The sequence below is a fragment of the Charadrius vociferus genome, unplaced genomic scaffold, assembly GCF_000708025.1.
Source record: "Charadrius vociferus isolate BGI_N301 unplaced genomic scaffold, ASM70802v2 scaffold262, whole genome shotgun sequence".
NCBI classification, from domain to species: domain Eukaryota; kingdom Metazoa; phylum Chordata; class Aves; order Charadriiformes; family Charadriidae; genus Charadrius; species Charadrius vociferus.
In genome coordinates, this window is record NW_009647218.1 from 96,724 (window position 1) to 107,943 (window position 11,220).

The following is an 11,220-nucleotide window of genomic DNA, read 5'->3' on the forward strand; positions in this document are numbered from 1 at the left end:
TGCCCTTCTGAAGGCTTTCTCCAAGCAGCTGATTATAGGACTCATTTTAAAATTCAATCTGAAATAGAAACAGTGTCTTTTGTTTAAAGTATATGACTAAAGTATTGTCATTAAAATATTCCACTTCAAAGGCAAAGCTATAATTCCATCTCAACCACCAGCAGTTACACTATAGCCTTATATTAACACCTGAAATTAAAGCAAAGGCTAGTACTGTCAACACGTGTCAAATATTTCCTAGTATACCTGCAAACATACCTAGGCAGTAGGGTGTGACTTAAACAAGTACCCAAAGCACATTCATTTCACTGGCCCTTCCTGACTGAGAAAAACTATGCCTCAGGCATTGTTTACTGAAAAAATACAAAGAATCGAAGCCTGGTATTTGTCTGATATTGTGATTACAGAGTAGCAACAGGGTAATATTAACGAATCAATCTACCCCAAAAAACAACTTACAGTTAAATATATTACGAATTGAGAGCTTAACATATCAAAAGTTCAGAAATATCATACCGCTTCAAAAGAGTCACAGCCTATCAGTATAAAGGAAGAATATAAAACTATTTTATTGACCACTGTTCACCAGTATTTACAATAAAGTAAACAATATACAGTCTGATAACATTCAAATTACTACAAAGTTAGTTTTCACCTGGTCTTCTTGTGACCAAGTGATCCCAAATACTAAAAAGAATGATTCTACAGGTTTAAAGGGCTAGGTTTGGGTAAAGAAGATACATGCACATCAATAGTATAGAAGACTACAAAACATCTGTGAGTTTGTTTAGACATTCATTATGATTCTGTAATAACTATGGAAGTTTATGAATGTTTTATAAAAGCTTTTACCTAATATGGAGGAAGTAGTAGTATCAAATGCTCTCTTGTGATAAATGAAACAAGTTGCAGAAAGCTTTTATTTACTTGCTGTTGATGCAAAACATACTACTTCAAAAAAATATCAAATTTGATTCTTGTTAGAATGTATGCTTCTCACATTGCTAATAAATCAAATTTCAGGTTTTAATATTCATATATATAAAAAAGCAATGCAAACAATTATTGTGCTTCATCTTCTGGGCATGAATGCCAAGTTAGTCGCTCTTCATAAAAAGCGATTACGATCTGAGGACACTTCACGTTAGCTTCTTTGGCCAGCACCAGATCTGCCTCATCAGAGTCTTTCCTGATGTAGAAGAGAGTGGGATTTAAGAAAAACGCATAATCATTAATTCAGTAAATTTAGCAGCTCTTGAAAGGTCATAAATTCTGAAAAGAACGTCAGCTAGAAATCAGGTTTTGGTATACCTTTCACTATAGCTACCAAGAATTTCCATGCTAATGGCAAGGTTTCATAGCTGTATCTTCCTTCCCTTTACATGGGTGTTTTGGGTTTTCTTCTGTTTGAAAGGAAAATACTATTCAAAGGGAACCATTTATACAGTTACCTATTGCAGTATGTAATGAAAGAAGTAAAACTTTGCTAATTTTGTCTTTTAAAGCATAATTAAAACTTCAAAGTGAGACTTTTAAAAATCAGTAGCAGTAGTCTTAAGAGATGGTATTTACATCAAAATTATATTTACTGTTTATGCAAGTAACTTGCTGTATTTTGTACTTCTATTCTTGAGGCTGTCTTGGGGTAATAAAAAAAGCTTCTAGTCTGACATGCTTCAGATTCCATTTTAAAGTGTACGCTGCCTTTACAACTCAGTTTTGTGCACACATATTCATATTTATGTTTGTTGCCTACAATCAATTATGAAAAACTAATCAACTGCAACTAAACAAAAAAGGTTCTTTTAGTACAGTTCTGTTATGTTTGATTTTGTCAATTATCACTACAGAAATGCAAATAGTCACGATCTGTATTTTGCAACTCTTCTAAGTTTCACATAAAATTTATAGAGACCTCGAAAAGGCAGAAGGGAGACAGATCTTCCAAAGCACTCATCTTCAGCAGTCCAGGCACATCACATGACAAATCATTTCTCTAGAGACCACTCAGTTTGACTCCTTTCAGAAAATTATACCCTTTTCAAAGGCTGTGGAAAACTATCACTCTTCTCATCCCACCACCGTAAGAAATCTGACCCCCAGAAAATGTTAATTCAATCTCTTGTATTCTTAACACTGGAAAAAAAAAATATTAATTTTATCCTACTTGTTCACTGGGGACAGACAAGAAGTCTTGCGTCAACACTGTAGCCAATGAAGCTGGTCTCCCCCTACCCTGCCAACAACACAAACTCCCCCCATCATTCTGCCCTCTCACTAGCCTGTAACGATAAACCTCTCCTTCACAGAATCATAGAATGGTTCGGGTTGGAACGGACCTTGAAGATCATCTAGTTCCAACCCCCCTGGCAAGGGCAGGGACACTTTCCACTGGACCAGGTTGCTCAAAGCCCCACTGAACCTGGCCTCGAACACTTCAAGAGATGGGGCACCCACAGCTGCCCTCGGCAACCTGTTCCAGTGTCTCACCGCCCAGAGTACAGAATTTCTTCTTAATATCTAACCTACATCTACCCTCTTTCAGTTTAAAACCGCTATCCCTCGTCCTATCGCTACACTCCCTGATAAAGAGTCCCTCCCCATCTTTCCTGTAGCCCCCCCTTTAAGTACTGGAAGGCTGCTATAAGGTCTCCCTGGAGCGTTCTCTTCTCCAGGCTGAACCACCACAACTTTTTCAGCTTTTTCATATTGTTTGTTCTTCATCTCAACTTCAGCCTCCTACACTACTTCATTCCGATTCTCTATCCACTTGGTTGCATGCAGAACAGCTGGCAGTACAGTTGGTTAAAAGGTTGGCTATCGAGCAGCTGGCTTCTGCTTATTGAAACATGTAAAGCCGGAGTTCTGCCTGCCGTTCCCTCAGCAAGAACACAACCGAGAACCAGCTTTTCCATACAAATGCCAATTTTTCCATATCTTATCAGAATTTACCTTCCAAATTTCTACTTCTGTAAAACCAATAGAACCTAAAGTTATTTTGGTTTTGGAAGGAAGAGAGAATAAGTACTAATTGATTATACAAGCTTTGTCTTTCTAAGAATACAATGTTAATAAGGACATTACCAGTTGTCTTACTCCTGAAATGACGTTGCCTCATTAGCCTAAATGCAACTGCCTGCCCTGCCTTAATATGGACAAGAACTATGCATGTAAGACTTACCATTTCATGAGGAACATAAGCTCTCCACTGCTATCCGTAGCCCCGATTATCCGCTCAGGATCAAGACCCCTTGCAAACCCTCTTGGTTTATCAACCTATTGATTAAGTTAGAAGATTGTTATCTAGTTTAAGATAAAATTCTTTTTTGGCATTAGAGCTAGATATACACATTCCTGTGTGTGTATATATATCAGAACAAAAAATATAGCCTTACATAATTATAAAAGCTATAATTACATATAATTGCCTGAAGATGACATTAATTTTATTCTTTCATAACTGATCTTCAGGCAAAGTCATTTAGATGCAGAGTAACAATGAAGGAATTTTACATCAATGTTTCTAGCATTTATTTCTGAAAACTCAATAGATGAAACAAGTGATCTAAACCCCCTTATAGTAAATAAACAAACGTGCATGGTCAGTAAAAGTAACAAAAGTGGCAAAGCAAAAATGCACTCCTGGAAGTGGGAAAAACATATCCTTTTCAGCAAAACAACAGGCTTGGGTTGGCTTAAGCCAACTGTGAAACTGCACCCTCGGGGAATACCTCAACCCTTCTTGGCTTACTGAGATTGCACTGGTGGTAAGGAATATCACAACTATTTCCTGTATTAGCTCCTCTAGGTTCACAGTATCCTTTCTGAGACAGTGGCCACTTCGTTACCAGACTGAGCCACACAATGAATTTTACACAGAAACTAAAATATTCTTTGTATTATTCATCAACTATTTGACAGTAACTACACATCCAACAGCTGTCTTCAGTAAACCACTGCCGTTGCCAACCAGTTTTGTTTCAAAATGTGAGTTTGAAAGTTTACAGAGAAAGATGTGAACTACTGAACACGTTATTATATGTGAACTATTTTGTAGTTATCAGCACTACATTTGTCATGTTGTTCATTCATTCAATTGTAAGAGAAACCCAGATCTTTAAGAAAATGTACGCTTTCTTCATTCACCCTTTCTACTCCCCCTCCACCATCATGTCTGGTCCTAGTCTAAGTAACTGCCTGGTCTTCACATCCTGGCATCTTGTCATGCACCTATTCAAAATCATATTCTCAAGACAAAAGCCAAAACAGAACTTCATCTTTGTTCCATTCATGAACCTTTTGCTCCAATACAAACTGACCACTTAGTATTATTCATTAATAACTCTTAACCAATCTTACTTTCAATTATTCAGTAAGCATCATGGGACAATGCAAGAACTTTATTCATTATGTCAATCAATCATCTTTTACCTGCCATTTGGACAGCCTCATTAACCACCATGAACAATTGCCCTTTTCAAACCACGGTTCCAGATGCTGTGCGATTTTGACAGTTTTAAACCCATGTTTGGTCTCATTCTCAAAGTCACAACAGGATTTTGGGTGGATGGGGATAGAGAGGTAGGGAAGAGACACAAGAAAAACAAAGCTTGGCACATGAACATTTACTTACAGAATCGCGCTTTTTCTTTGATTTGCTATCATCAGATTCGCTATCTGACAAAGATTTTCTTTTGGCACCATCTGTTTTTTCTTTACCAGCTTTTTGAGAGTTCAGAAAAGCTTCAATTAGCTCTGGACAGTCTAAGTTTTCTTCAGGTTCCCATGTGTTGTCAGCACTGAAACATACACACATTTATGAAAAACTAGGAAAAGAAGAAAAACTTAAAACTAGCCAAATGGCTTACCTTAAGCAAATTAATTTTTTTCTCATTATGCAAGGCAGGTTTCCTAAACCTAATGCTGCTTATCTTGCCATCTTTAGTAACCTTCACGTACTGCATTTGATGACTGAAAGAAGTATGCTCTGCTATTATTGAAAAACAATTTTCTTAAACTGAAGGTACAAAATAAGCAGCTCTATTAATTCCTGTGATCCGGGTGGCAGGAATACTTTCAAAAATTGCCTCCGAGCACTGAGACCAACTATACCTAGAACTATGTCCCTCCTTCAGTTGACTACAGGAGGGAACAAAGCTTCCATGTCCAGAGCTGGGCACTGCAAATGTTCCAGTGAGCGTGCATTCTGTTAACTCAAATTTTAAGAAGTCCATGAATGTTCCCCACAACAACTAAGCACGGCATTGGAAGTCCTCATGCACAAATGCTGCCACAGCGCTACTGCACAAGCAGGATGCCTACAGATTATTTTTTACATATTTCTACAACTTCCAATCAGACCGTCAAATACTAAACACATTGTGTTTTACATTTACGCACTTATCACTACACAAATTTCAGGTGCTAGAATGCAGAATGTTGCAATGCAATCTCTTTGGGAGGTATGCAACAATAAGACTGCATATGTAATTCCTTATGTTCAAATGCCAGGCACATCACCTTTTTTCAGCCAGTAGTCTGCGAGAAAGTGTCACAGGAGGGAGGGAGGAGGAACAAGTATGTGCCTTCTTTAACAATCAACTTTTTAAGTCCACTGTAAGATTTTCTTGTGCTTCCCTAAGACCTGGGAAAAAGACTCAAAAGATACCTTTCGGGTATGCCTAATGAAGGCAACAATACCACAGAATTCCTTATGCAAATTCATCTAATTTGAGAGCAGTTCAGAAAAGTGAATAAGCAAACTATCTGCTTCAAATTCACCACTTCAGAGCTGCCTACAGTTTAAATCCCTACAAAATTTCTTACTTAGAAGTAACATTCATTCCACCACATATATAACTGTCAGTCTAGCTTACCTTGATAGGTACAAGCTAAATCAAAGAACAGAAAGAAAAATCACTAAGGACTTTGTAAAAGTTTTAGAACATTTTATGTAGCACAAACACTAAGCTACATATCTTCTATTTTACTTTCATACTTGACTGCCCTACTTGAATACACATTTATGGATGTCCTTTGAGGTTCTTTAAAATGTATCCCCATCATCCACCCCCCTCTCTGTGTAGTTATTTCAAATAAATGGTTAGTATTTAGCATTCTATCAGGAAAAAAATAAAAAGGTAATGCCTTACTCTGTAAATCCTTTCCACTTCAAGTAGTATTCCACCTTTCCATTTACAACACGTCTGTCCAGGACTTTCTCCACAACAAATTCTTCAGGCTCTGCCTCTTCAACTTTTTTACCTTTGCCATTCTGTTTCTTTCCCATTTTGTGCTACAAAAGAAATTCAGAATGACATTATTCATTCTTTTGCTTTACATAATAACTTCACTGGCCAAATCCAACTTTGCTCAGTAAACAGCAAAGAATCATGTACTTATTCACACTAAAGCCAGAAGCTCAGACTCCTTTTATGTTAGTGCATGTGGTCAGGTAACCTGAGCAAGACATGTTAATGTTTTGGGTTTTTTTCAGTTGCTTAATGAGATACCCAACACCAGTTTTTAAAAAGGTGAAATATTTTTGTGCATACACTCAGTGCCTCTACTCCCCTTATAAATTTAATTCTCAGTGCTACATGCTCAAAAATTTATGAAGCTTCTAAAAGTTAACTCTATGCCTGTGAAAAGGCAGAGGGCAAGAAACAGCATAAGGCAGAAGTAAAGAAAAGTAATAAGGGAACTGTGAAAATTCATAAAACAGAAAAGGGGTGGTACTCAAAAAAATGTGGTTACTACCTTTTCCAAAAAAAAGGAGAAGCTGATGGGAGTAAAGTTTATGATGTATTGCTACAATAAGCAAAATACTCAACAATACCCATAACTATTGAACAAGATGCATGCGAGGAGCATTCCATTACTGCAGTCCCTTCTCATTCTTAGCTATGCACCGATGGAACTTATGTTCAAACAGATGTCACAAAGGTGCAAAAATTTAAGACAGCTACACTTAAGTACAGCATGTAACACGTAAATGAAATTTTGCTAACTTAAACTTTATAAGTGTTTTAATTTTACATTTGATATTTCAAATAATATTCTTTAAGTTCTTAAAATAAATATTACATCCACATCATCCTCAAGGCATTCCCAGTTTAATAAGGCACAATTAAATAGTAATAGAAGGACACATTTCAGAATTTCCTTGTTTGTAATCTTAAAAAGGTTGGAACAAGCCTAACATGTTGTCACATCACATTTCTGGAGCACTAGCAGACCAAAAGCAGTTTGCTTGCCATTTTGGACTGCACCTTATAAGGAAATTGTTAAAGTGGCAGCCATAAACTAATGGGAGCAGTATTAAGCTCCTAAAACATGCAGCACCCTAAATCAAAGTGGACAGAACTAATTCCTCACTAATGCACTTCCTATAGAACAGAAAACAGACAAGCAAAAATCATAGAGCACCTCTATTTGCTTGATGGTCTTTCTCTAGAATTAACGTGGGTTAGTTTGAGAATACTGCGAAGCAATTTTGAAACTGTCAAATTTTTAGACTTTGTAGAATTTTGTCTTGATGTGGTGAAAAGTAAAAAAGACACGTATGTTAGACACAAGAAAAAATGTCTTCTTTTTGTAAACTGAAGATTTGAAGCTGATTCTTTCTTTCCAAAGCCCCTGTCTTTGTGCCCCTTATTTTTCATAAATAGTTTTTCCCTCCCTCCCCAAAACAGCTTTACTCTATTAGCAACCAATAAATTGAAGGTGCAAACAACAAAGAGAAGGTAAAGTATCAAGTTTCTCTTTCAAACAGCAAGTTTCTGTATATGATTATATCTCATATGACATTTGTTTTGATTTGGAAGCGTAGAAGAGAGATTATCTAAAATAGAGCATGTATTTCCAATTAGATTTTAACTGCCTGCACATCCCAGGTGTATTTTGACCACAGCATTCATGACTGAAAAGTGTCAACTTAAGCACACTGGCTTTTTTTGCCTCCACAGGAAAAAGAATGTAAGACTGAAATTGAAGGAAAATAAAAACATGAAGATGTCCAACGCTTCTATGAAGGCAGCTTCTTTCAAAAAATGGAAGTGTGAGAAAGAGAAGGGGGCACAGATGAGGAAAACAAACAAAACAAAAAAAAAGAAGCAGAAGGGAAAAAAAAAAAAAAGATACAGACTCACTATACCATAGTAATAACATTATAATTACTGGTGATGAGGCAAGCAGGCTACAAGCGGGGAACATCTCCATCTGTGTTCTCCGTTGGACTAAAAGTCTTTGATTCAATGGAAGACTGTTTTCTGGTACTCTTTTCGGCTTCACTAATTCTTGTCACTTAAAGATAAATGTTTTGGATTTCTGTATCAAAGCAACAATTTCTTTTTATTTTCTAAGACTTAAGTATCTATATAATCTTCCACAGAAGAAAATCAATGTCAGGGAGTTCTGTATTTTTTTCTTGAAGTGCAGTAAGAAATAACAAAATTGAGAGTATGTTGCTTTTTGTTTGAAATATTAGAGATTTAATTAGGTCTTGTGTGCATCAGCACTGCTTTCCAAACTCTTGAGCCTTTCCAACCTATTAAAATAACACTTGATTGCAGAGCCTGCAGAAATACTGAACATTTGTTAAAAACCTGTACATACTGAGATTATACAAACCAATGTAAATCTCGGCCCACAAGGGAATGTGGTACCTGACTGAAGTTAAAGGGTACTAAATGTCCACTAGACCACTGAAGCTCCCTTCTCTAGGGTTGCATGTTGTAAGCTCTAAAATTGGCATTTTACCCCTGAATGCTCATCTATAGCTCATCTCCCTTTCCGCATTCAGAAGTCACATAAGACAGGTACTGGTCTGTGGATAATCACTCTTTCTTTGAGGGGCAAGATTGATGTGACACTGCAGTGAAAAGGTTTTAACATGTAAGAGGTAACAAAATCGGAATTACAGTTCCAGAGCTACGCTATCCCTTAATACATTTAGGTTTTGCATGCAAACACATAATGAAGCAGAATTAGTAATGGTTCCCATGGGAACCATAACTGATTTTCCTGACCTGTGCATCAAAATTCACAACAATATCAAAAAATTAAAAATACTGCCTTCACAGATTCTTTCCTCTCCCTGAGGCACCCCCTCCCAGGGCTAACTCCTTCTCTTCCTCAAATTAGGGAAAAGTGGGCAATCAATTACTAACAGCAAGTTCAGCCATCCACCTGGGTGAAATCTTTTAAAATAGTTTGTTATTGTACAATATAAAGGAAGCACTCCATTGCACTTCTAAGCCAGCAGTTAATACAAGTTCTTAATATATCTTGATCTGGGTCAATCAAAAATCATTTCAGTGAAGTTAAAAACAGGCCTTTTGAGTGCATTATAAATCAGTTGCTCTGCTATCCAAATTTTGAATTGTACACGTGCGTTTTTGCTTACTTCCCCACCTCAACCTCAGATGCATCTCACGCTACACTTTTTCAGTTCTGTCTTTCACAAAACTACGTATAGTTACTAGTCGAATGGTTGCCAGCAACCAACTGCTCTTAGAAATCCATATTTTAATGTCAAGCACAGCTTTACAGGACTTGAGATCCATGAATGCATCATTAAAACCGTCCAGGAGGGGTTGACATCTGATAATCTCTGCTCCTATGAAATTCAAAGAAACTGTTATTTGTTTAAAATAATTTCAAAAGGCATCTTAACTACGCCACATCACTTCCCAATAATGTTATTTTTCATCTGTAAAGACTGCCTTTTCTCAGGCAGTTAGCTTTCCCCAAATACACTGGGAAAAATTAAATGAATGTAATTTGGATTTTATTTTTTACATATATGATGAATTACATGGTGTGCTGAAAGGAGGCTAAAAAAATCCTTAGTGTTTTCTATTGTAGGACAGATGAAATAGTGCAGAGTCCTTTAATATTTATTTTTTTCCCAACAATTCTCTTTAGAAATGGCAGATTTATTAAAGCCAAAGACAATGTCCTTTCTAGTAGCCTTACTTTCTGGATCTGAAATTTTGGTCAGAATAATGCTGGGGAGGGGAGATGTGGATGTATCTTTTAAATGAAGATGCCAAGTTATAAGTTTGAAGAAAAATATGTCGATTAAATCCTTATATACTTTAGGTGTGCATGAACTTACCAATGTAGTTTTATTGGAGGCCATTTTTATTGCAGACTTGCAGAGCTTTTACTAGAAAAATGCATGACAATTAAAAGGAAGTTTACATTACTCAAAGAAAGGCATCCCAATACAAGCATGGTCCTTGTTCCAACCCCCATTTATTCACTGCATATAACATTTCTAATACGGATTAAATCCAGAACAAAAAAGTAGGTTACTACTTTGTCCGGCATAACCCAGTAACGCACCATTATGTTAGCCAGGACAAACAATACTGACAAAGCGGTATACAGGGTTGAAAAAAAGGTTTTTCCCAAGGCCTTCTAAGGCACAGAGATATTTCTAGGGAAAAGGGGGAGGACCATCAGGGATGCTTATTTCCTTAAACCCAATAGAACAGGAGTTCAGATTCTAGCAGTTAATCGAGATATACCTAGGTATATTAACTGCGAATCTGGTGCGGAGCAGCTACATATCTGTGGTGTAATAATGAGTGACCCGTTACTCTTACATTGTAATAAATGCTTATAAGCAGCAAATATTAATCTTAATGCAACTATAACGTTGCCTTCCGATTCTCGAGTTTGCAAGAGTTAAGGTCCTAGAGCAATATTAACTCAGCTAAGCTGTACACACTACATATTTAACCTACGCAAACGATGTTGAACACAATCCATCCCCTTTTCCATGTCATTTCTCATACAGGCCACCTCCTTAGGCACGTATTGTCCCCGCCCCACTGCAAACTATAGAACTGTTACAATTCCCCATATACTGGGCAAGGCAAAAGAGAAAGTCCTTCAAGGCCAGAAAACCTCCCGGGCTCGTCAATCCCGCCCAATTCTCCCCCGACCACGGGAGGTGGATTTTGGCAGTCCCGTAGGCGGTGGGGGTAGGTGAGGTGGGAGAAGGGCAGGGAACTCCTGCCCCGGCGCGGAGGGGCTTGTCTTGTCCCCGTTTGAAAGGCAGGAGAAAGGGGAAAAGAAACAACAACAACAATAATAATAACAATAACAACAACAAAACCCCCGTACCACCCCCACCAGAAGATAAGGGCAGCCCTGCGGAGGCCCTGCTGGGGGGAGGCTGCGCCTTGGGCCTGTGAGGCCGGCGGGGAC

The 11,220-nt window shown here is 37.5% G+C and overlaps 1 protein-coding gene across 2 annotated transcripts; it reads right to left on the reverse strand.

The window, feature by feature from the left end:
• Positions 1–543: 543 nt before the first annotated feature.
• CBX3 (chromobox homolog 3) lies at positions 544–10,171 on the reverse strand. 2 transcript variants are annotated; one of them, XM_009879529.1, is made up of 6 exons: positions 10,121–10,171; positions 8,179–8,328; positions 6,153–6,295; positions 4,634–4,799; positions 3,182–3,276; positions 544–1,189 (listed from the first exon to the last, which is right to left on the reverse strand). In XM_009879529.1, the coding sequence occupies exons 2-6, from the start codon at positions 8,218–8,220 to the stop codon at positions 1,063–1,065; spliced, it is 573 nt and encodes a 190-aa protein (XP_009877831.1). In that variant the 5' UTR covers positions 8,221–8,328; positions 10,121–10,171; the 3' UTR covers positions 544–1,062. The 2 variants fall into 2 exon arrangements, with proteins under 2 accessions (XP_009877831.1, XP_009877832.1); XM_009879530.1 differs by lacking the exon at positions 8,179–8,328 and having other exon boundaries at positions 10,121–10,165.
• Positions 10,172–11,220: the final 1,049 nt, after the last annotated feature.

Bases quoted from the DNA above. Each gene is read 5' to 3' on its own strand.
- CBX3 (XM_009879529.1), bottom strand. From the start codon at position 8,220: ATGGAGATGTTCCCCGCTTGTAGCCTGCTTGCCTCATCACCA. The intron at 6,296-8,178 runs GTAATTATAATG...TTTCTTTTGTAG, and splicing joins GCCTGCTTGCCTCATCACCA to CACAAAATGGGAAAGAAACA. The intron at 1,190-3,181 runs GTAAGTCTTACA...CTTCTACATCAG, and splicing joins CTTATGTTCCTCATGAAATG to GAAAGACTCTGATGAGGCAG.